Source organism: Capricornis sumatraensis, chromosome 7, assembly GCF_032405125.1.
Source record: "Capricornis sumatraensis isolate serow.1 chromosome 7, serow.2, whole genome shotgun sequence".
NCBI lineage: Eukaryota > Metazoa > Chordata > Mammalia > Artiodactyla > Bovidae > Capricornis > Capricornis sumatraensis.
This window is the reverse complement of record NC_091075.1, coordinates 24,967,774-24,993,975: the sequence shown is the minus strand read 5'-3', so window position 1 is coordinate 24,993,975 and position 26,202 is coordinate 24,967,774. Positions and strand designations below refer to the sequence as shown.

The following is a 26,202-nucleotide window of genomic DNA, read 5'->3' as shown; positions in this document are numbered from 1 at the left end:
ACACGAGAACTTAGTTAGGTTTCCTGAGCATATTTTTAAAATTCTGCTTTGAAATATTTTCAGGTTTTTGATTTTAGTTTTTGTTCCTGTAATTAAGTTTTAGGTTTTTCAAGTTTTTAATACAGTGGTGGGAAAGTAATGATTGAAATATTTAAATTTTCCTTTTTGTAGATGTTTCATCTGGATCCTCTGAATCATACAATGTTTAGTCCAGAATTATTTCAACCGGAGATGCCACTACCAACAGGTAAGAAAATTCTTCATCTCTTGCCTATCATTTTGCTTTTGCTTTTTCTAAAGTTTGATTTTTTATACACTCTTTTATGAAGTTAGTGAGTTACCTAGAAAGGAAATGGTGATTTATGTTTTAAAAGTCAGTTTTCAGTATACTTTTTTGGACTACATTTGCACAAGCATGTTTGATTCCAGTTACCCATTGTATCGGAGAAGGCAATGGCAACCCACTCCAATACTCTTGCCTGGAAAATCCCATGAACAGAGGAGCCTGGTAGGTTGTGGTCTGTGGGGTTGCTAAGAATTGGACATGACTGAGTGACTTGACTTTCACTTTTCACTTTCATGCATTGGAGAAGGAAATGGCAACCCACTCCAGTGTTCTTGCCTGGAGAATCCCAGGGTTGGGGGGAGCCTGGTGGGCTGCCATCTATGGGGTCACATGGAGTCAGACAGGAGTGAAGCGACTTAGCAGCAGCAGCAACCCATTATATACTGATAATTGTTGCTAATATCGGCTAGCACAGCTCAAAAGGAACTTTTTTACTGTGTGGGATTTTTTTTCCTTTCACTCAATCTTGTTATCTCTGGGGTCTTTGTAACTCCTGTTTCCTTTGCCCCAGGCACATGAGGCAGTCTCAACTCTCAGATGTATTCCCAAAACACTTACTTGAGTACCTATTGTGTGCCAGCTAGTATACCACACACCGGGAACATAAATTGTACAAAAGTCATAAAAATCATCTTAGTAGAAAAATTATCTTTTTAAAAAACTTCTTACTTTATGTTCTGACCAGTTGGATAAACTCATGATAATCATCTATCCTCTTAACATGACTGTTAATTAGCCCCATCAACAAGTTGATTTATTTTTTAAAATGAATGATTTTTAAAAACTCAGTCTCTGTTTTTATTGCTTTTTATGTAAGCTTGCTGTGATAGCTCTTTTTATGTATTCCTCACATCACCAGAGGGACTTAACAGATGTTCAAAAGCTGTGTGAGTAAATTTTGGAAGTTGTATAAAAGAGAGTTTTGTAATTACTGAAGTACATCAGATATTCTATTTACTATGGACTTGCTTATCCTCAGTGGGAGACTTTGTGCAATTTGTATCATTGTCATTTAAAATTGCTGTTGTTACTTTGTACTTACTGTTCATTTTTTAAATCAGGTGTTTTTTTGCATTTTTATATCTATTATTTCTAGAAGTTCATGCAAGGGGGAAAAATAAATCTGCTAAATCTTCAGCTTCATTAGCTTCACTAAGTGTATTGCTGAGGCCTTTCTTTACCCCACAGATCATAGCTGAGATGTCCTCAAGTGTTGTCCAAAATAAGCTCTAGATCAGCTTCCTGTGAACAACTAAATGTCTTGGTAGCTTCTGTGTTTTCTGTGAACTTCTTATTCTGGGGATCAAAGTCTTTCTCTTGGTTTTGATGCTTTATTGAAAACATAAAAGTTACTGCCTTCAGGAAACATATACTTTTCCATTTAATGGCTTATAGATGCCAAACAGTATCCTGATGCAAAAGATTTCCTAATGTTTTTATTTCATCAAATTTATGGAGATAGAAATAAGGTTATCAAAAGAACCAGCTCAGTAAATATTCTGTAGTCAAAGTTTCATGTTGTAGGAATTATTTAGCCATAACATTAGAAAAAGGCTTCCCAGGTGGCAGTCGGTGTAAAGAACTTGCCTGCCAATGCTGGTTCGATCCCTGGATCAGGAAGATCCCCTAGAGGAAGGCATGGCAACCCACTCCAGTATTCTTGCCTGGTTAATCCCATGAATAGAGGAGCCTGGCGGGCTACAGTCCATGGAATTGCAAAGAATCAGACATGACTGAAGCAACTTGGCATGCATACAACATTAGAAAAACTTAGACAATTATACCTCAAAATTGTATTTTCCAGTTATTACCTCATCGTTTTTTATTGTCACATACACGTTCCCTCTGCATTGCAATGGCATAGTTATAGTTTTTTATAAAGCAAGGTTTGTTTATGTTTTATTCACATTTTAAAGGAATAGAGAGGTTATCTAAACCAATATTAACTTGTAATTTTCATATGAACTGTTTTATCTTCTCTATTTCTTGAAATCTAAAACCATGCTACTTGTTGAAAACTCTACGAGTTATGGCACAACTGCTAGGTCTATAACATCATGCTGTAATTTAAATTACTCGACACAGTAGGATGTCAATTCATGGCATGGAAATGCAGCCAAAGAAAATTGGCATTAAAGCAAATATTTGCATAGCAAATCTCATTTTCTAGTTGATTTAACGTTTGAGTGTATTTCCTGAAAGAGAAAAATGGTCCTTTTTCACTAATAGAATTACCAAGCCTTAGTAGTTCATGTATTTAGAAGAAATTAAACCATACAGTAAAAATAATAACAAAATTTCAAGTATTTTTCGAAGAGTTACTAAGAAGTGAGAGACTTGAAGTCTGATATAAATGTACTCCAATTCCTCTGTATTTTCCATGATATCCAAATGTTGCTTCATTTTTTTTTTGCTTAAGTATATTTGATTTACAATGTTGTGTTAATTTCTGCTGTACAGCAAAGTGATTCAGTTGTACATATGTATACATTTTTCCATACTCTTTTCCACTTTGGTTTATCTCAGGATATTGAATGTAGTCCCCTATGCTATATAGTAGGACCTTGTTGTCAAATGCTGCTTTCTTAAAGACTTTTCTTCTTCATATGTTCATTTCGTTTTCTAGAGAGAATGTTTATGAGTAGATTTGTTGAAACATTGTATAGACCTTATTAATGTGAAAATATTTATGTTTCTAATCAGTTTTATCTCCTTAGAAATTAAATTCTAGTCATTTTTTGGAATTTTAAAGTTCTAATAGTTTCTTTTCTAAAAAATAGTTGAATATGTCCAGGAACTAATTTCAGACAAAAAAAGGAAGATAATTTACCTAAATTATATAGCATTGGTCAGTCCCTACCCTTTTTCTTTTCTTGTGTATGTTTCAGTTCAAATTCAGTTGTTTTTCAACTGACTTCCTTGTAAACTTCTTGAATAATAACAGGAAATAATTATACCTTAGTTTCCTACAGTTCTCTGCCTTATCCTGATTCATCATAGCGCTGAAAATAAAAATAAATCCTCTCAAGTTATAGTTTATTTTTAATTTCAACCTGAAAGTTTAGCTCTTCTTCATAAATTTATTTATCTAAAATAATAAGTCTTGAACTTCTGGCCTAGAGACAGTGAAGATTGAAATGGACACAGAAGCATCCTCCTAGAATTTTTTTAGTACCATTTAAATTTACATTCAAACAAGTGAGAAACACCATGAGCCTTTGTGTATCACAGAGCCTATGGGTTATTATACTTTTGACATGACATACAAACCAGCTGGGAAGCTTAGGGACTTTATCATATTGAATAAATTTGTATTTGTACTGTCAGAGGTTTTGATTTTCCTTTGAGTTTCTAAACTCAGGTATAGTCAGGCTATCATTAAGCTTCTAGTAATCTTCGTTCTTATTAGTTGGTATACATCCATCTAAATTATTTTCAGAATTTTATAAAATGCTTTTTTTGCAACAGTTTATATGAAAGTACAATATTCAAAAATTTTACACAGACATCAAAAGCTATGAGTTAATAAGAAGAATCTACCATGTCTGATGGACCAAATTAAACATGGGAGAGAGGAGGAACAAGCTAGCCAGTTAGGGAATGAGGGCAGCACTTGTGGATTCAGGTATTGACCGGGAACCCAAACTTGGTGTAAGGAAAAGCAGAGAGCCTGAGATCATCATCTGTGTGTTTCACACGTGTAGGTTGCCGGCTCAGTCTCTTGTAATTTCATATTAGGCACATTTTCTTGTGAATGGAAGTCAGTGTGATGATGTGATGGCAAAAGAAAATTTCACAGTGACCAGGAAGTGGTTGCTGCTTTTAACTGATATTTGTGTCATTATTAAAAATGCTTTGTTAGTAGACGTGATTGTGAAGGTTGTTGACGTCTTAATTCTTGCCAGACGTCATGCCTTTTGTTGCGTTCTGCAAGGTGCCATCATCACTGAACAGATGTCTAGATGGTATGGTTCTCTCTGATGGTGTAAAACTGTTACTAAATAAGGATAAATTTAATATTCAAAAGAAGATATGCCTTGTGGAATTTTAGCTAAAACATTTATTTGAAGCCTCTGTTTAAAAACATAATTTTCAATTTTTTTACTTGCTCTGTATATATATACATATATATATATATTTCCTTTTTTTGTTTTTACCAAATTTGAGAAGGCTCACAGTTTCTTTTGGTTTCTGTTTGTTGTTTTGTTTTTAGCAGATGGCCCATACCTTCAAATATTAGAGCAACCTAAACAGGTAAGAAGATAAAAGGGGTGGGACTTTCTCTTTAATTGTTATATCCATAAGTCTTAATAATACCTCCAGCACTGAATAAAATAGTAAATGAATTTTACAAAGGAAGTAGCTTATCTGGAAGATCAACAACCTGCCAAATTATGTAACAACTTTATCATCCGCTTTCCTTTTCTCTTAGTCATTGTTCAGAGTGTCCTGAACCTCAGTACATAGTTCTATAAAACTTAAGTATCGATCCATGGTATCCCATGATCTCCAACACTTTGACTTATCAGCCACTCCTAGAAGAGATATAGGTTATCTCCACGTGTTTTCATGTGTGAGGAAATACACATACACACAGTTCACATACACTGAGTCAGGTGCTTCCACCATGTCCCTGCACATCAGTACTTCTGAGTCTTTCTCCATCCTTAGGAGCTACCGCCTTTGCTATTTGGAACATGTAACCTAAGATACTAAAAGTACCAATGGAGTATAGATAAAGTCCTAGAATAGACAGTCAAGTTCTCTCAGGTATTAACTTTAGATCTAGCCTCATTTGGAGTCAGGAGAGGAGCATTTTATTTTATCAGGCCCTTCCCTGGCGGCTCAGACAGTAAAGAACGTGCCTGCAATGTGGGAGACTAGGGTTTGATCCCCGGGTCAGAAAGATCCCCTGGAGGAGGGCATGGCAGTCCACTCCAGTATTCTTGCCTGGAGATTTCCATGGACAGAGGAGCCTGGTGGGCTACAGTCTGTGTGGTCGCTGGGATTTCCCTTTCCTCTTACTACTGTTATTTATAGAGGATACCTGGGAATTGAAATGGCTTCCTTACCATGTCCCTGTGGGTAAATAAATATTTATTGGAAATTGGATGGGACCAGTGCTATGAAAAAGGCGGGAAGAGACTCTTTAATATCTTCCCATAGTCATTAGGGGATGAAGTAACGGTATAGTCCTCTGCAGAATGAGGACAAAGTTAGCAGATCTCTGACTGGATATGCATATTTTCACAAACGTGTGAGACTGAGGATGCGTGTGCCTGCTTTCTTGCCGCTATATCACCCAGTACTTTTCCTAAATGGTTTTAGTAGCTCAGGCTAGTAAGCGTAACATTTTTGTATTATGTAACACTTAACAAATACTAACTAGGTCAAGATCTTCAAGTATGCATGTGGTTACTGTAATCATGGTATTACATATGTATTTGGGTTTTGGTCAGAATATAAAGGATATCAGTATCTTATCTATGACCAAATAGACTACACTTATGAGGTTGACCTTTGATAAAAGTTTTTGGTGTGGGGACTGGAATACCATATGAGACTTTGGGACATTGTTTTCATGGCTCACAGGTGACACACCCTGACTCCACAGGCTGCCAACATGACTTTGCTTTATGTCCATTCCCAATTCCCTATCAGTGAGTTCTCACAGGAGGCCACCAGTTTTCTCAAAGGACGCTCCCAGTGGAAGTTTATCCCCTAACATCCTGTGCAGTGTTACCTGGCCTCCTGGGAAATTTCCAGATAATCCGTGAAACCAAGAAATCAGCTAAAATTTATTTGCATACTAGGCAAAATGTGTTTTTCAAATATTCATTTTCATAAGCATAGCACTACCATAAGGTTTTTAAAATGAAGTTTCTTACTATGGGTAAATAGTCATAAGGAAAAATTGACATTTATGATTTATCTGAAGGATGAGTTATGTAGTTTCAAAATTTAATTCACTGTTGGTGGATGTGTTAAAGCTTATCTGAGTAAATCAATGTGCTTGCTTACCAAACTGTAATATTGTGATGTCTGACTCCAGTGAAAGTAAGAAGGTTGTATTGAAGTCAGACTTTCTGACCGGATGGATGGAGCCTTGCCTTTGAGGTTGATGACTCATTTTAAGCAAGTGGAGTTACTGAGATGAATGGCTGTGGATTGGTAAACCTTTAATCTCAAAATTTTAGAATCTGAAATGCATCCAGACTATGCATTTGAAGGCATCCTAGTTTCCTTTAAAAAAAAAAAAGATAATTTTCTATCTTCAGGTTATAAATTCCTTTGCACAGAAGTTTAGATACTTTTATCCAACTATGAATGATATATGTTGTTTTTCAAATGATAAGGTATTAAGACAGGTCTCTTTACTCATATTTTACTGAACACCACTCCCAATAAGATATAATAATAGTATAAGTATATATTTCTCCAACTGTCCTAAAGTAACTTTATGATTAAAGATAATGAATGACTATTGTTTTAAAAATAAAATCTAGAAAAATTTTCTTTTTTCTTTGGAGTCTCTGCCACAATTTTCCCTAGCTTTGACAGAGATGAGTCATAGCATAGACTACTACTAATCTTTAGGATAGCTAGTTCTGTTGCATATTATTAAGCGCTAATTATCTAATATTGTTTAAAAGCTGAAGTTGTGTTTAAACTGATTAGCAGTCGAGTAAATCCCTATTTTATGGTTAGCCAGTTCTGGAGGCTGACTGTTGCTTTTTCATGCTTTTAGAAATTTCATTTAATTATTGAAAATACACTAACAGCCTTTGACTATAAAAGGTATAGGGCTGAATTTGTAACTTATTTTTTAGTTCAAATTTTTGAGAAGCGAAACAAGGAGCTGCTGCTGCTGCTGCTAAGTCGCTTCAGTCATGTCTGACTTGTGCAACCCCATAGACGGCAGCCCACCAGGCTCCCAAAACAAGGAGAGTCACCTTCAGATCACTAATCTTACCTCAGAAGGCTTTCCAGGTGTTGATGTTTGGGGTCACCTAAGGACCCCTTTTCAAGAGTTTTTTTAGGTCCCACTTTAATGAGTTTGGAGAAGGCAATGGCAACCCACTCTAGTACTCCTGCCTGGAAAATCCCGTGGATGGAGGAGCCTGGTAGGCTGCAGTCCATGGGGTCGCAAAGTCGGACACAACTGAGCGACTTCACTTTCACTTTTCACTTTCATGCATTGGAGAAGGAAATGGCAACTCACTTCAGTGTTCTTGCCTGGAGAATCCCAGGGACGGGGAAGCCTGGTGGGCTGCCATCTGTGGGGTCGTACAGAGTCAGACACGACTGAAGCGACTTAGCAGTAGCAGCAGCAGTTAATGAGTTGATCATATACCCCAGACCCACGTGTGACATAAGGTAGCTTCCTCCCCTAGGGAATTTATGTCTGGTCTCACTGGTCCCATAAAAGATACTTTAGACTGGTCCTCTTTGGAATTTAGAAAAGTCTCACAGAATTTAGAAACAATTCCAGGTGCTTTCCCTGAACCTCTCAGGCTGTTTTTCAAGACCCTACGGGGCATAGTGAAATGAAGTACAGTCTAAGGAGGGCAGAAATTTTACATTGATCCATTAGCTCAAAGCCGTCAAAACCTGTATATTCACTGAGCTCCACTATCCAGTGTGCAAGATAGAAAGCCCCCACTAACAAGTAGTGGTGTGCGGAGCTTCTGAGGGCCTAAGGATCTAGCACTGTTTATATGAAGTCAGTCCCACAATAAAATAAATGAAAGGTGAAAATGTTCCTTAAAGTATATTAACATATTCTTTTCATTAAAGGGTGTATTTGAGAAACAGAAGACCATCTGGTCAAGAGACTGTATAAACTACTAACACTACCACAAATTGTTTGATATCTTTATAAAGCTGAGTCTTTCAGGAAAAATGTTGAAATCTCCCTTCATATGATGATGAGAGCCATTCTCATAAATGTCCTTGTTTTATTTTTGGTATGCAAATATGCACAATTACAACTGTTAGCTTCTTAAGTCATAAAATGTTAAAACTGGAATAGACCTTGAATATGGTCTGATTTTTTTACTTGAATAAAAAAAAAATACATGGAACTCATATGTTTATCAGCCCACATAGTAAAGGCTTCTTGCTAATTCCTAGTTGATATTACTGTGTCTATAAAAATTCTTGAGTTAATATATAAAGGGACTCTCTGGGTTTGGATTCTTTCAGGTCAATTAATATAGCCAGCTTGAACTTGATAGTATTAACAATCTTAAATCGAAACTTCTTACCATTTGAACTGTTGAGAGTTACTAATCAGTTGTGCGGGCTTGCATAGGCGGTGTTCTGTAACCCTGATGGGGTATATTTAGCAAGACATTTCTGTATTCCCTCCTGAACCAACTGTCATCAGAGTAGGTAAGAGTCAGAGAAGCTTAACTTTGAGTCATATGGCCAATTTCAGAGCTTGGCAGAAGCAATGTGAGATGAGGAAACTCTGATGCAGGCAAGCTGTAGCATGTCGAGTCCTTAGGCCTAAAGTCTGCAGCAGTTTACTCCACATAGCACAGGAGGAGAGCTTCTGCAGGGCCAGGGACCTGGCTTTTAAGCCACAGCTCAGGGCCCAAATATCAGTTAACACCAATATTCATGATAAGGTTATGGGGAGAAGTGGTTCTCATATACAGTCGTCTTTCACAGATTGTGTCTCCTCTAATACACACAAGAATATAAAATTTGGGTGTAATTTTGCCCCCATAAGTTTTTAGTAAGTATTCCTCAAACTCGCTCACCTTGTGTTCACCTTTGCAGAGAGGATTTCGTTTCCGTTATGTGTGTGAAGGCCCCTCCCATGGAGGACTCCCTGGTGCGTCTAGTGAAAAGAACAAGAAGTCCTACCCTCAGGTCAAAGTAAGTTTGTGATGTCTTTCCATGTGAATTCGGGAAGATCTGGTGTCCTCAGAGCAAAAGAAAGGAATGCTTTAAATAACTACTGTATGCCTCTGCTTATAAGCTGAAATGTTCACATGATTATTTATAATATTTATGTAGAAATGTGTCTCGTAGCAATAGAAGTGACAGATTCTAAAACTGTTAATATTTCCATTTAGTACAAATTATCTCAACGTTAACAAAACTCTTATTATTTCTTGGTTATCTTAAAAATTTGTTTAGTTGTATACTTCCTAAGACTTGTAAAATGCTTTGAGAGAGTGCTCAATTTCAGCTCTTAAGAGATCTAGCAAAAAAAAAACAAGACTCAGATGACTGAGTGTGTGGATTATATAGTAGAATACCTCAGATCATGAATTCTGATCCAGACTCTGCTACCAGCTGTGTGCCTTTGACTGAGTTATCCAACACTTCTGAACCTCAGTACCTGGATGTGCAAAATGCAGACTTGTTAAGGACCTGTGCTTTGTAGTCTTCTAAAGATTGTATCTCAGTGGTCCGAAAGGGCCTCTGCTTGAGCAACTATTCGTCTGCACGTGATGGTCCTTGGAACATACTGCTTCATGACATGCTGTGGTGGGCTTAGCTGAGCTTTTTCTACTTCTTCAGGTTCTTTTTCTTTCTTTGTATTTAATTGAGAATATCATCCGCTGAGGTAGCTTGAGTTTTTTATTTTTGTAGTGTGATGTCATGTTTCATAGACTGATTGCTCACGGTTTTGCAGGTAAACCAGTCAAATATTGCAGTTTCATCTTTTGTAAACATTTTCATTTGTACAAGACAGACCCTTAGTAAAATTGTGATATCAAAGAAATTGGTCTTTGGTTTTGCCAGCTTTGCATTTTGTTTCCTCCGTCTCCTCATAGCCCACTTCTAGGCCCAGGCCTTTCTAATTTCTTACCTCTGGTCCAAAACAAAACCCTTGATTCTTTACCTCTTGAGTAATATTGTAGAAAGATGTGTTTCCTGTTCAGGATCATTAGTCAAGATAAATACGGGTTTAGCCACAGATTTATGGTCTCTGGTCCTTTAGAATCTGAATGAGGAAATAAGAACAGCAATAAAACAAGGGGATTAGCATTTATTAAGCACCAAAGATTTGCCAAGTGCTTTACATACATTTCCTCCTTGGAAGGAAAGTTATGACTGAACTAGACAGCATGTTAAAAAGCAGACATTACTTTGTCAGCAAAGGTCCATCTAGTCAAGGCTATGGTTTTTCCAGTGGTCATGTATGGATGTGAGAGTTGGACTGTAAAGAAAGCTGAGTGCAGAAGAATTGATGCTTTTGAACTGTGGTGTTGGAGAAGACTCTTGAGAGTCCCTTGGACTGCAAGGAGATCCAACCAGTCCATCCTAAAGAAGATCAGTCCTGGGTGTTCATTGGAAGGACTGATGCTAAGGCTGAAACTCCAATATTTTGGCCGCCTGATGCGAAGAGCTGACTCATTTGAAAAGACCCTGATGCTGGGAAAGATTGAGGCTGGGAGGAGAAGGGGACGACAGAGGATGAGATGGTTGGATGGCATCAGCGACGCAGTGGACATGAGTTTGGGTAAACTCTGGGAGTTGGTGATGGACAGGGAGGCCTGGAGTGCTGTGGTTCATAGGGTCACAAAAACTCGAACACGACTGAGTGACTGAACTGAACTGAAACTTACATACATTATCTTTTCTATCCTCATAACAGCCCTGGTAGGTAAAAAGTCTTAATACCTGTGAGGAAACCGAGGCTCTTAAAAGGAAGCCTTGCAGTCCTCACAGGACTGATGGCTTGTCGTCCTGCAGCAGAATCTTGCTCATTGAACTGTCTTGTGGAACATGTGCATTTGGGAGACTGGAAGCAGAGACCCAGGGAACAGGACATGGGGGATGGCAGTAAGAGAAGACACAGAATTATAACTCTGGGCAACAAGAGAGAGGAGCTCAGGCATAGTGGGTACTCAGATATCAGGGAGTCAAATCCATTAGATGTTTTTAAAACGTGTCTGTGTGTCCTGTATAGAAATACTGTATGTGTTCATATGTGTGATACATATTATGGGCATTGACACTGATTATGATTGTAATTACTGAAGAATTAGCATTAAGAGTAAAACCGGGAGTTTTTTTCTGGACTGTCTCTGTACAAACAAATATAAATTACAATATTGTCAAGTGTTGACTTGTATCGCTCTAGTCTTTTGTAACTAAGTAACAGTTCTTGATAATAAAAGACACATAGTAGTAACTTTGTTATAGATTTGTTACCCAGTGGAAAAACTTTATATATACTATTATGCTCAGCCTTCATACATCCTTCTCATGTAGTGGTTGATGCCTCACATTTACAAAATAGTCTAGAAATAAAACAACCTAGTGGATATTCGATGTTCTTCTCAAATCATAGTTTATATATCAAGGAGTTTAATACTTATTGGGAAATCTAGATATGTAAACAGCTAATACTAAGGAAGTCAAAATATAAATGTGTATGATTAGTTATTATTGACCTTCAGCTGCAGCTTCACTTTTCACCCAATTTTTTTTAATTCAGTAATTCAACATATATTTATTAAGCATTTAACCCAATTGTAAGAAAACATAGAGCAGTTCAGAGAGTGTGTTACAAACTATCATTGTTCTCTTAGCCTGTCATCATTCACTGAAAGTTTGTAATAGTTAAAGGAAGTAATCTTATTTATCATAGAAACTCTTAATCAGAAGAGCTGATATGGGGAGAAGAGAGAGTCAATCACGAGGAAGTTTTTCCAGAGCTCTTCTTCCAATATCACTTTTAATAATCTTTTTTACAAAGGATAGTTAAGCGTGAACTTTTGGTTTACAAAGGGCTATAAATCCCTCCTACATGTAAACTTTAGGCAAAGGAAGGAATTGCTCTGTGTGTGTCTTTATCAGGAGGATTGTCACAATCACACATGTGTCTGCAGCAGTTCACTAAGCATCCGCTCCATGTGAGGCTGCAAGAGAAGTTGTGTGACAGATACAGCTCAATCAGGGTTTCTCACACTCATCACTACTAATGTTTTGGGTGGGAAGACTTCATGCTTTGGAAGGTTTTCTAGTTCATTGGAGGGTATTCGGCAGCATCCCTGACTTATACTCACTAGATGCCAATAGCAGCGCTATAGTTGTGACAACCAAACAATGTCTCCAGACATTGCCATATGTCCTGGGGGCGGGGTGGGGCAGAATCACCCTGCTTGAGCACCACTGATCTAGATGCAAAGTCTAATCAACCTTAATCCTTCTTCTTTGCATACTTTTCTGCTATATAGGACAGTAGCTCATAGGTTATATGAGAGGACTTCCCTGGTGGCTCAGATGGTAAAGCGCCTGTCTACAATGCAGGAGACCCGGGTTCTTGCCTAAGTCTATTATTTTGCAAACATATATACTTTTCCTGATTATTAGATGTTTATTTTCAAGATGATGATGATGGTGACTCTATAATTTCTTCTAGAATGTCTGAGTTAGTGTGCCTGGATATTAAGGAGAAAGAGAGAAAAGAGAAGAAAAAACATATCCTAAACATTCCATATCCTTTGGTAACTGCATACCCAACATAGGAGTTCTGTTGGTTCTCTGTTGTAAACTGTTACAGAAGAGAAAGTGAAAGTGGAGATGGTGTCAGTCAAGGTTGTAAACCTGTGTAGCCGCTGTGTGAGAGCAATGAGAACATCTGTGCAGTGGTCCTCAGCCTCCCTTCCCATAGAGGCAGGTGTAATGGACAGTGCCCCCACACTCTTCCCCAAATCCCATTTCTGCAGGAACTTCAGAGGGAGAGCATTTACATTTACAGGAAGGAAATGATACTTCTGAAATTTACATATGATACATGTTTATTAAAGTATATTTGTTCAGGCTGAAGAGTGGAATGTTCAAGGCTCTGCCTTTTCCTCCTCTGCAGCTTCTTAGCTTCCTCTCTCTCCTCCAGCCTCATTCTTTCTCTTCTCATCATGCCTCTGGGAAACATACCACGTCCTGGAGAGGCCCCTGGAACACTGGTGGTTCGCATGCCCTCGGTCTTACATAGGAGCAGTGAAGTGCTGATGGCCAGCCCCAAAGCTATGGGGACTGGCTGTGGTTTGGGGGCTGCAGACCCCTAGCTGTGCTTTATAGAACTTGTAAACATATAACCTGCTTGGGTCTGTCTCTTGCTGATTGTCCAAATATGGTACCTAAAGTTAAACCATTTTAAAACCAACTCTAAGAGTCTACTCCAGTTCTCCATTTGCTACTGGAAATTTGTCCCATGCTTAAAACCCCATTTTCAATAAGCTGGGTATAGGCTGGGCTTAGACAAACTCTTACTACGTTGAGATTATTTCTAGGATTAGGGCTATTGAGCCATCTGGTGTTCTGCATGTTTCTTTCATGTCAGAGGATGCCATTTAGCTTATTTAGCTTTCAAGAGTTTTCACATTCTTTTTAAAACATTGTTTTAATTATAAAAAATTCCATGTGTATAGAACATTTAAAAATTGATGTAAAGGACACCATATACCACTACCTGATTTAATAGCGACAGTCATCACTCAGTATCCTGGAGGATTGTTTCTAGGATCCCCACAGATGCCATAATTCATGGATGCTCAAGTTCCTTTTATAAAATGCAGCAGTATTTGCATATAATCTATGCACATCCTTCTGTATGCTTTAAACCATCTCCAGATTATTTTAATGCCTCATACAATGTAAATACTATATAAATAGTTACCAGTGTGCAGCAAATTTATTTTACTTTTTGGAACTTTCTGGAATTTAAAACATATTTTTTCCGTCTGCAGTTGGTTGAATAACGAATGTGGAACCTGAGGATACAGAGGGCCAACTGTATTAACATTTTACCATATTTGCTTCTGATCTCTTGCTAAAATAAAACATAGTTATTGCTGAAGCCCCACCCATTGATCACTTTTCCCTGTTCTTCATAGGTAAATCACTGCTGCTCTGAACTTTCCATCTCTGATAGAAATTTTTTCTGGTTTTAACTCAAATTTTCTATTATACCTGGTGGCTTTTTTTTTTTTTTCAGGACAAATAAGAGTTAAGACTGGGATCCATTGAAGATTAGTGTTCACTTTAATTCTATTAGAGGCTCCCTTGGTGGTTCAGATGGTTAAGAATCTGCCTGCAATGTGGTAGACCCAGGTTCCATCCCTGGCGGGGGGAAGATCGCCTGGAGAAGGTAATGGCAACCCACTCCAGTATTCTTGCCTGGAGAATTCCATGGACAGAGGAGCCTGGTGGGCTACAGTTCTTGGGGTTGCAAAGGGTTGGACATGACTGAGTGACTAACACTTTGACTTTGATTCTATTGATTTCTTCTTTATTATTCAGATAAAATTTATCCATTGACAATGTGGAATTTATTCTGACTCCTGCAGGAAGAAAATAATAATATTCAGAGAAAATCTAGGGGAAGTATGCAGACTAACTTGCATAAATATGTAAAAATAAAGATGCAGAAACATGTATCTTGCCCCCTTTAAGGGAAAGCTTTCCTGTTGTTAAACATTTAATAATCTATTTTACAGTCCTACCAAGCTCTCCTTTAAAGTTTCCTCAGTTCTAATTTCATTGTGGAGCTCCAAATGGGAGAGGCTGGCAGAAAAGCACAAGTGCCTTCCTCGAGGCCAAGCCTGTCACTGCCTGTTTTTGACTCAGCAAGGAGTGCCAGGGAAGGCTCATTTCCCTCTTTCCCGAAAGTTATTCATGAGATTTTTTTTTTATTATTATTTTTTTTATTAACCAAACTACCTTCCTCTTCACAGAGGTGGAAAGTTGCCAAGAGGAACAGCCCCACGGGGCTTCAGAAACCCTCACTGATTCTCTTCCAGAGTGGCCAGAAAGCCCCCATCCTCAGCCGATGTGACATCCTCCAGCTTGGCCTACTCCAACCAGAAAGCTGTCAGTGACCTTGGTTCTAAAATACGAGTAGCTGACCAGTCGGTATTCTTATTTTCTCTTTAGTTATAAATATCAAATGCAGTGGACTACAACTTGAAACACAGCTGATGTAAGTGTAACTATTTTTAATCAAATGTTTTCTGAAAGCTGGTTCTCACATATGTTTTCTTTCCGGAGTGTTTCAGATTAAACAGAAGGCAAGTATTGAAATGTTTAGATCAACAACAGACAATGTTTATTGTCTCCCTGACCCCCACGATTTTTTTTTTTTTCTTCTTAAGTCTCCACTCTAAGTGCCTCTCACTTTAAAATCCTAAATGTTAAGTTTCTGTCAAGGTCAGATGAAGACTGGCTGATCTCTTGTGGCATTTAGGGATATCACGTATCCTTGTGTAATCTCCCTTTCCTTTGTATGGACTTGTCTGGTTTAGGAGGCTTGCCATTTTAAGTATCTCTTTATAGTGCTAGTTTTGAATAATTTAATCTGACTCAGTTACTAAAAACAACAGGGACAAGGATCACCAATAGTCAATTAGGTTTGCACATAAAACCTCCTTCATAGCATTTATTAAAATTTCCATCAGTATCCCTAAGCTGTTCACTACTTGCATATGTTAAAAAGGAAAAACAACCGTATCCCCTAGACCAAGAGCCCTGTGCTCTGTATATTGAAGAAAAGCACTTTGTAACCTGGATCCCTTTTACTGGTTTCAGAGGGATTTGGAGCTTCTTAATTTATATGCAGAAATTTATTGGGTTGCTCAAAAAGGTTCATTTGGGTTTTTAAACCCCAAATGAACCTTTTTGGCCAACCCTCTGTGTGTGTGTGTGTGTGTGTGTGTGTGTGTACACACACACATTTCTGGGGAGATAAATATAACTTTCCATCAGATTTTCAAATGGAAGGATTCAAATACAGTTAAGAACCAGTGCTGCGGAGTACATATCACTTTAGCTTTCTGACAGTGGTTGATTTTAAAAATTGCTAATAAAAAAGATATATAGGCTGTCTTAAAAAATTTTTTTTATTTTTGTACTTTTTAAAAAGTACATTTTTGTATTTTTACCTGTTCTTAGTGAGTGAAAACAATTAAGGCTGGTCAACACAAGACCCAGGAAAGCCTCCCTTCACTTTGGGTATCAGGTGGAGAAGTGAGGAGACACAGCAGCAGTAGCCCTAAACGGGAGTAGGCTTCACTGCTTTTCCTTTCTTGCTCTTCCACAGGGATGCTGATTAAGCATGGTTAACCATTAGTGGTTGAAGCCAAAAGAGAGAAAACAGTTCATTTAACAAATATTTATTGAGCACTCTGTGTCAAGTCCTGTCTTGGCAAGCAGACAAAACCCCTTCCATGTGTAACCATAACTTAGACTTCTACGTATTTTTCTTTCAGAAGGTTTTCACTGGGCCTCCAGAACAAAATCTGACCTTGTAGAATGGTTTTAAAAACAGCCCTCTAAATTTATGGTGTGTAGTCATAGTCTACATTATGAACGAGAGAAAGCTACTCATGAGAAGAAACTTCTAGCACAAATCATAGCTGTGAAACGTAACTATTAGGAGTACAGTAAAAATGTAACTATTAACCTAATAGGCTTATTGAATTTACAGACAGTGTGAACCTTAAGCTCTGTTTTGGTCCATCACCCCTTGGTGACCTTCCTTAGTTGACTATTCCCATTTTTCTCTCATCCACTTTTCCTTAAATACATGGTTGGTCCTGGGACCATTATTTAATCAGAAGCAAATCTCGGATGGCTTCTTCCAGCTGCAGGGGTTGAAGATTAGATAGCCTTTTTTCATTACATTTAAGAATTCAGCTCTCATCAGGTCACATACTGGTAATTCTTCCTGATAAGGAAAGAACATACAGAAGTACTATGGCCCCCAAAGGTGTAACACCTCCTCCTCCACAGACAAGCCGAGTTTCAACTTGTCAGCAGATCTAGAGCTGAGGCTGTGAACTACCCTGCTGTCACAACCTCTCACCCGCCAGGTGGATTTCAGACCAGAGTCCTCTAGTCTCCATTCGCCTCGCTGAGCTCTCGTGTGGGTGGACTGCAGACTTTCACAGATAATGCCTCTCACCCTTAGGTCCCCATCCACCCAGAAGAACGACAGTAAGGATGGCTTGCTGTGCTTATTTACGTCATCTCATTTAGTCATCACAGCCCACTGCAGTAGGTTCTGTGATCCTTATTTGATAAATGAGGAAGCCAAAGTCCACAGAAGTTAAAAAGCTTACGCTGGTCTGAGGCGTGGAGCCCAAGATTTCAGTTCAGGTAGTGTGATTGAATAGTCCAGACTCTTCACCATCATGGGAATACTATTAATTATAGGGGTTCTTTAAATCTGTGGTTCTCAACCATGGATATACATCAGAATCACCCAGGAATATTTTAACTGCAGAGATGTCAGGGGCCCACTCCACTCATGCTAAATCACTGTGGGTCCATCAGTATGATAATTCTGTGATAATTTCTAAGGACTCATGTCATATAATGACAAGATATAACAACAGGTGAATGAATAGGTAAACATGGTATAACCATGGAATAGAATACTGTTTAAAAAATTATGAGGATTACACAACATGGGAAATACTTGAGACCTGTTGTTAAGGAAAAAATCAGAATTCTAAATTAAAAACATCACTGAAGTGATTTAACTCAGTGAATGAGTTAAAGTTAAGATTAGAGACAGGAGAAAGAATTACCAAATTTAAAAATAGAACTGAAGTAATTTCCTGGATTGTAGCACAGATTGAAGGAAAACTTGAAAGAAAGGGTGAGATACAGATTACAAAGAAAGAGTAAAGCTGTCTAATTGAAGTCCTGAAGGGAGATAAGAAAGCTGCACATTTCTGGTTCTGCACCTAGAGGTTCTCGTCTAGGGTAAAGTTCAGGCAGCTTATGGACCATACTTTTAGGTGTTTTTTAAGTATTGGCTCTGAAGTCAGTCAGTTCATAGCTGAAAAGATGTTGATTCCTAGCCTTGCCATCTACTGACAATGTTATTGGTATTTAACTTGGCCAAGCCTCAGTTTCTTCATTTGTAAAGTTGAGATAAGTAATACCTGCTTCATAGGATATAAGTATGAATTGAGTTGTTTAGTGTATGGCACAGAGTAAACACTTAAAAGTGATCGTTAGCTTCTATATTTTGTATTCCAAAATACATTAATTTGAGTATTGAACGACAGTTTTGTTGATTGGTTTATGGAACCATGGAGCTACACAAAAGCTTCACCAGTCCACTAATTTATTTTCAGCACAAGTTCACTAATTAATATTGCTTCCACTCTATTTATGCCATGTCCTTCTTTCTGAAGTTAGGAAGGTGGGAGATTGAAAACAGATGCTATGTCAAAAGCTTGCTTTTAAATGTTATGCATGATTTCTTATGAAAATATTGATCGGTAGCAAGAGGCCAGAAAGGAATTTATCAAATTCTTTTTAGGTTCTTTAACTGTGTTCTCTTAGGCATTATGCATCTGATAATTTGCACAAGTATTGTTTTAGTTTTCTAGAGCTGCCATAACAAATTATCACAAATTAGGTGGTTTAAAGCAATAGACATTTACTCTCTCACAGTTCTGGAAACTAGAAGTCCAAAATCAAGTTGTCGGCAGGGCCAGGCTCCCTCTGAAGGCTCTGTGGAAGAAGTCTTCCTTGCCTCTGTAGCTTCTGGTGGTTGCTGGCAATCCTTGACATTCTTTGGCTTGTAGCGGTATCACTCCAGTTTCTGCCTCTGTCTTCCCCAGACTTCCCCTTTGTCTTTCTGTGTCTGAATCTCCTTTTCTCCCATAAAGACAACAGTCATTGTGTTTAGGGCCCACCGTAATCCAGTCTGATCTCATCTTAATTAATTATGTCTGTGAAGACCCCATTTCCAAATAAGACCACATTGTGAGGTTCTGGGTAGACTTGAATTTAGGGAGGATAATATTCAACCCATTACAAGTGTCTTATGGCATTAAGCTTATAAAGCAGTGGCTCTGAAAGTCTGGGATAATGACCATTTTAGGCCCAGTATGCACTGGAAGAGATATTCACATGTATCTGTGGTATCTCTTGCGTGCACGGCTTCAGTCGTGTCTGCCTCTTGGCAATCCTATGGACTGTGGAGCATATCCGGTTCCTCTGTCCATGGGATTCTCCAGGCACGAATGCAGGAGTGGGTTGCCATTCCCTTCTCCAGGGGATCTTCCCAACCCGGGGATCAAACCCACATCTCTTATGTCTCCCACATTTACAACTAGTACCACCTGGGATCATTATTATTAAAAATCTTTCAAGTTGCAAAGTTTGCCAGTATTTTGAATATTTTCTAACAATAATTCCTGTGATCTCTCTCCATTGAGTAAATGGTGGACCTTAAATACAGTTGTGCCCTAGTAAATGCTTAACAATTGACTGTCCAGGAAAAAAAAAAGCAAATAGAAACAAAACCCTGATTTGTAGTATTTGTTAATTTTCTGGATGTAAATACTTACAGTGTGATCACTTTCAAGCTATCAACATAAAGTCAACTGGTTTGCAAATTTTCTGAAAATTTAACAGTTCTTGTGAGTTGGTCAAGCCAATTCTAGCATACCACTGCAAGATTTCATAAGCAAAGCAGATATGAGATCACATCCTGGATATTAACCTAATGAGCAATAGTCATATCGAGAGAAGATAATAAATCGCTTCATGTAAGGTTCTTTATTCATGTGTTAGTTACATAATACCTAGGGACTTTGCAGAATCTGAGTAAACCCATTGAGTTGCTATATGACATCTGTCGTATGGTAGTTAAATAGAGCTGTGGTTTAGTGAGCGAAATAACATACTTGAAAGCAAAAGCTAGATTTTACTTGAGATTATATGATTTACAGATAGTGTGGCCTCCAACAAGTCACATAATCTCGTCAGACTTTATTTTCCTCATTTATAAAATGAAAATAAAAAATACCTACTTTGCAGAAATATGAATTGTATTAGGGTTAAGTGATTGTCATAAATAGCACCTAGCCCGGTCGTGGCACATCTATAGCATTAAACGTTCATTCAGGACATTTTATATTTTTAAGAATAAATATGATTGCTAGCGCCATGAAGGGAGGAGATTTTTTTTTTTTTCCAGTTGTGTTTACTGCTGTATGTTCAGCACCTGGAGTAATACGTAGTATATAGTAGGTAGCCAGTAATTATCTGTATAGTACATGAATCGTCAACACGCAGGAGATGCTAGAATTATCTTTCCCAGACTATCACTAGTACTGTCATAATTCTGCTAAAGAAGAGACAAATAGTCTATTATATAGACATAATGGTCACAGGTTGTTATTGGAATACAGTCTTCAATCAGCCTTCACAGCTCGCCTCCGCCTGCTGTTCCGTCTTGTTCTTCCTGTCTCACCAGCCTGCTTTTCCTTTTCCTCCCCCATTCACCTGACTTTGGAATCCCGCGTCCCATGTCCCAGTCAGTGAGTTGGAACACTAGAACTTAGACCCTGGGCATGACACCAGACTTCGAGGTTGAAATGGGGCTTTATCTGCCTCAGTTTCTCTATTGGAATCTTTCCATGGCTGTGAGAGAAAAATCAACGAAAACTAAGCAGCAGATGTTAACTTATTTGTTTAAAAAGTTGGAAAGTCCAAAGGAAAAGCTAGCTAGCTTCAAAGCCCACTGGATTCAGAGCTGACACTGTCATTTGGCTTCTCTCTGCTGCTCAGCTCTGACTTCTGTTATTCAGATTTCCCTCTTCATCTCTGCAAGGCGGCCACAGCAGCTGTCTCAGGCTCACCCTGTTAGGGCACCAGGTCCTACAGCAGAAAGTGTGCTTTCCTGGAAGCTGAAACAGGTTTAAGGGGTCCCAGGTCAAAGGTTTCTAGGCCCTCATGGTCTGCCTTGTTTCATAGCCCATCCCTGGAGGTCACACCTGGGACAGAGAGTGTGAGGCAAGGTGATTGCGTTAATAACCATTCGCAGCCTCCACCCTCTGGATCTGGCAGCGGAGTTAGCTGCACCTCGGACATGTAGACAAGGTGGGAGGTGGATCCCCAAGCACAACGTATGAGTACTGGTAAACTCCAAAGGGGGAACCAAAATAACAAATAGCAATCATTTCTCCCCGCCGTGAGCAAACTGAGACATCTAAACCTCCTTTATTCCGGAAATTGTGTGATCGAGTGTGCTCCCTCACTGGAGAATGTCTAGCCTGTGTGCCATTCCTGTTGTTTCATTTTTTAAGAAGTTTTTTATTTATTCAAAAGTGTCACATAGAAATTAATAGAAATTCAAATAATACAAAGATATGTAGAGTGAAAAGTAAGCGTCCCTTCTTGCTATGATCCTTCTCCTCCCCAGAGAGAAGCACTGCTTTGAATTTCTTTGGGTAAGCTTCCGAAAATATTCCATGAGTACGCAAGTCTATGTGTATGTATGTTTATGTGTATAAGCATGATGTGTATCCGAATATTTGTAAACTATACAGCATATTCATCTATACACATGCTTATATTCTGTTAATCTATAAAACACTCTGCCTCTTTCTTTTCTCACTTAATGAGCTTGGTAGGACATTCCTCAGCAGCTTATAGATATCTAGGAAAGTGATATAGTAAAATGATTAGTAGCAGACTCTAGAGCATGCTGCCTTGGGTTCAAATCCAACTCTGCCCCTTATTAGTTGTTTCATCTTGGACAACTTGGTTAACCTCTCTGCATCTGTAACAAGGGGAGGTGGAGAGTCCTTGCCTCCCAGGGTTGTTGGAAAGATTAAGATGAGTTCGTGTATGTAAAGAGCAGTGCCCAACGCATGGTAAGTGCTCTGTGAATGTCAGCTGTGGGAACCAACCTTATTCTTGGTAAGGCGTTCCATTCATCATACACTGCTTCTCACGCTGCCTTTGTGCATGTACCATCTTTTGTAGTCTCTGAATCTGTCTGCTTTCCTTTCTCCTGGTAAAGACAAGCTCAAAAAGCCTACCTGCCCTGATAATCCTACTTGATCCTGATTTTCCCCTGACTCCAGGGTCTTTCTATTTTTTAAATGTATTTTGTTATTAACTTGACTTTTAATAGCCATGAAGTTTTTTTCTGAGAGTGTTCTTTATGAATTGTGGGGATGTTTTGTCCTGAATTTAATTTTATCTCTTTGGAATATTATTTCAGCTCCTTGTCATGTAATTTATTTCTTACGTAGTTTTCTGACACATTTATCAGCAATCACTCTTTCAGAAATCGGCCTGCTTTGCCCTCACTTCTCCAGCTGAGTTAGTTGGCCTCTGAGTGTTCCTCCTTAATCAGCCTGTGAAATCTTTGAATGCATCCACCACTGCTCCTCATAGTCATTTACTTACTTGCTTACATGCCTGTCTCCCCACCTCTAGACCTTATTTCTTGAGGACGGGCACCATGTCTTATTTCTTTATGATATTCTTCTATTGGGAGATGTACAACAAACATTTACTGAATTAAACTGGGTTCTGTTTCGTTCTTTGGGTAGTCCATTGTTGCTCACTGATTAGAAGCTTAATTAGAAATAGAAATTTAAATAGAAAGTTAGCTTGTTTAGTTAAAAAACGTTTAGTTAAAACTTGACCAAGAAGGGTTTCTTTCTCCATTGCCTCCATCTTATCCCTTTATGTAATGTAGATATGCTGATGACTCTAAATTCTTTTATCTAGCCTAGACTTCTACTCTGAAATCTAGGCTCCAGGCTTAGATGCTTGATTGACATCATTTGGATATCTGATAGTGAACAAACTGAATTCTGAATCTTCCCTACCAATCTGCTGCTGATGCTAAGTCGCTTCAGTCATGTCTGACTCTGGGCGACCCCAGAGACGGCAGCCCACCAGGCTCCCCTGTCCCTGGGATTCTCCAGGCAAGAACACTGGAGTGGGTTGCCATTTTCTTCTCCAACGCATGAAAGTGAAAAGTGAAAGTGAAGTCGCTCAGTCGTGTCCAACTCTTATCGACCCCATGGACTGCAGCCCACCAGGCTCCTCCATCCATGGGATTTTCCAGGCAAGAGTACTGGAGTGGGGTGCCATCGCCTTCTCCACCCTACCAATCTGCTCCTCCTAATATCTCTCCTTTCTCAGGAAGTGGCAGCTCTATCCTTCCAGTTGCTCAGGTCAGAAACCTTGGAGTTATCCTGAACTACTCTAACCCATTGGGTCATCCTGTTGGCTGTGCCTTCAAAACTTACCTAGAGTCTAATCACTTGTTACCAGTGTAGCCACCCTGTACAAGCTACCATCCTTAACATCTCTTCCCAGTGGTCTTAACTTCCATGGATGATTCTTTGGTGAATCGATTGTTATCAGTAGTTGATGATTACAAATTTGTGATTGTATATTTATATCACTTTATTTCATTTTTGTTATAGAAATTTTGTTAGCTGAAATTCTCTGTTTAAAAAGAAATTGTGTTTAAAAAAAACAAAAACAATCTCTGTTCTTCACATTCCTTTAAAAACTTTACTTAGTTTCTAGATACTCATGGATTTGGTTGTTGTTGTTGTTTTGCAGTGTATTATAAGCCACTCCTGTCATTATTTATTTTGATGTTAGAATTGCCTGACTCTTAGCCAGTAGGAGTCTTTCATGCTAGCTTCTATATCCTTTTAACATGTCTCTGCTCAGTTTTGAATATTTCCTTATTTATGAAGTAATATGATATTCTCAGTTCATCCTGTACTTTTTCTTCCCCAGTCCTGTAATCAGCCATCTCTCCAAGAAGCCCTGGTTCCTTTTATTGGAGAAATTTCTTCCAGTCTGTTTCATTAGGCAGAGCTCAAAAACTGTGTTTTTGTTTGTTTGTTTTTAATCTTGAATTCATACTGATACCTTTAAATTCCAATCTGACATTGCGGGCTTCTTCCTTTCTTCCTCTGCTCCATATTTGTATTGCCTTTCTCCAATAATGAAAACCCTAGCTGCCAATGATATCCGCATACCCACGCAGTTTGTTCAGCCCTTTGATGCATACAGAATAGCTTCAGAATCGCTATACCAATATCAATTCTAGCTATGAACTTACTAAATATACAGTCTTTTTTTGAATAGTTCTTCTGACCTTCAAATATATTCAAGAGAGGGTAGTTAGAGTAATATGTTCAGAAACTATTAGGATAATTTTTTCCTTCTATGTAGCTACAGTGCCGTTAGAAATATAGTTAGTTAAATTTTTTGTTTTTGTTCAGTTTCAGGGATTTCCCATCTTACTGATTTAATTTTATTTTTTCAATATCAATATTTATCAGTGTCATATTTATTTATTTATTTTTATTAGTTTTTTTTTTTAATTTTAAAATCTTTAATTATTACATGCATTCCCAAACATGAACTCCCTTCCCACCTCCCTCCCCATAACATCTCTGTGGGTCATCCCCATGCACCAGCCCCAAGCATGCTGTATCCTGCGTCAGACATAGACTGGCGATTCAATTCTTACATGATAGTATACATGTTAGAATGCCATTCTCCCAAATCATCCCACCCTCTCCCTCTCCCTCTGAGTCCAAAAGTCCGTTATACACATCTGTGTCTTTTTTCCTGTCTTGCATACAGGGTCGTCATTGCCATCTTTCTAAATTCCATATATATGTGTTAGTATACTGTATTGGTGTTTTTCTTTCTGGCTTACTTCACTCTGTATAATCGGCTCCAGTTTCATCCATCTTTATCAGTCTCATATTTAAATGCGATTAACTAGACCCTTTAGAAGTCATTATAACGTCATTGCGTTATTACTTTTTAAAATAGTAACAAAGAAAAGGGATCGGTCAGAGCCTTGATTTAAATTGTACTCTGGATTGTTAGTTCAGAAACCTGAATGCATCTGAGCCTAGGACATTCCATCTATAGATTTTACAGCCGCCTTGACCTTCCCCCTTCCCTCATATTCGTGGAGCACATGTCCTGTGCCAGGCACAGTGCTGAGCTCTGTGGCCACATGCTCGAATGTGGTCATCTCTGCCCCCGGACCTATGTGAACAGGCAGGGAGCACTTCATACAGGCACATATAAGATGATGACACAAATGTTACTCGGGACTTGCTGGAGGAGCGCCTCCTCAAAGGGCGTTCCGGGGGTGGGTGTGTGTGTGTGTGTGTGTGTGTGTGTGTGTGTGTGTGTGTGTGTGTGTGTAGGGCTATGTGTGTGTGTGTAGGGCTGTGTGTAGGGGTGTGTGTGTGTGTGTAGGGGTGTGTGTGTGTAGGGGTGTGTGTGTAGGGGTGTGTGTGTGTGTAGGGGTGTGTGTGTGTGTAGGGGTGTGTGTGTAGGGGTGTGTGTGTGTGTAGGGGTGTGTGTGTGTGTAGGGGTATGTGTGTGTGTAGGGGTGTGTGTGTGTGTAGGGCTGTGTGTGTGTAGGGCTGTGTGTGTGTAGGGCTGTGTGTAGGTGTGTAGGGCTGTGTGTAGGTGTGTGTGTAGGGCTAGGAGGCCTCCTCAAAGGACGTTCTGCAGTGTGTGTGTGTGTCTGTGTGTGTAGGTGTGTAGGGCTACACACTGTAGGGGAAGTGCACCTTTGCTTTGAGATCACCTCCTGGCTAGGTAGCCTCAACTTCTGTTTTTGACAGAATGCTCACGGCATTTGAAAGATGTGTTTTCAAACTAGAGACCAGAGAGCTAGGTATCCATTTCAGGCACCTTAGTAAGAACAAATCACACCGGATACATCTCACTGTTTTCTTTGGCAGGGTTTCTGGGATGGTGTAATACTGAGATGTTGGAGATCTCTGGTTTGGTACTTAAGTGTTAACAGTATTTCTCATGTTGGTGACGTCAACCTGGAGGGATATTTCTGGCCTCAGGGATCTTTCTGCAGCTACTTCAGTGTATTTTATCATTGTCTTCAATGGATGTTTTATCAAATTTGCAGTGACATGGAGTGATAGATAACAAATAATTTAAGTTCAAATTCATTTTGAAAAGCTGAGGCAAAGAGCTACATTCTTTTTTAACATAAAATTTATTACTTTTGAGTTTTAAAATTCAGAAATATATTTGAGCATCCATAT

The 26,202-nt window shown here is 38.7% G+C and overlaps 1 protein-coding gene across 2 annotated transcripts in view; it reads left to right on the top strand.

The window, feature by feature from the left end:
* The window catches only part of NFKB1 (nuclear factor kappa B subunit 1), a 98,460-nt gene that overhangs the window by 3,799 nt on the left and 68,459 nt on the right, over window positions 1–26,202 (top strand). Inside the window, exons 2-4 of one of the 2 annotated variants that reach the window (XM_068975729.1) lie at window positions 172–247; window positions 4,563–4,600; window positions 9,134–9,232. In XM_068975729.1, the coding sequence (XP_068831830.1) occupies window positions 172–247; window positions 4,563–4,600; window positions 9,134–9,232 (213 nt within the window). Of the gene's footprint in view, window positions 1–171; window positions 248–4,559; window positions 4,601–9,133; window positions 9,233–26,202 lie in introns of both variants that reach the window. The other variant, XM_068975728.1, reaches the window with a different exon arrangement.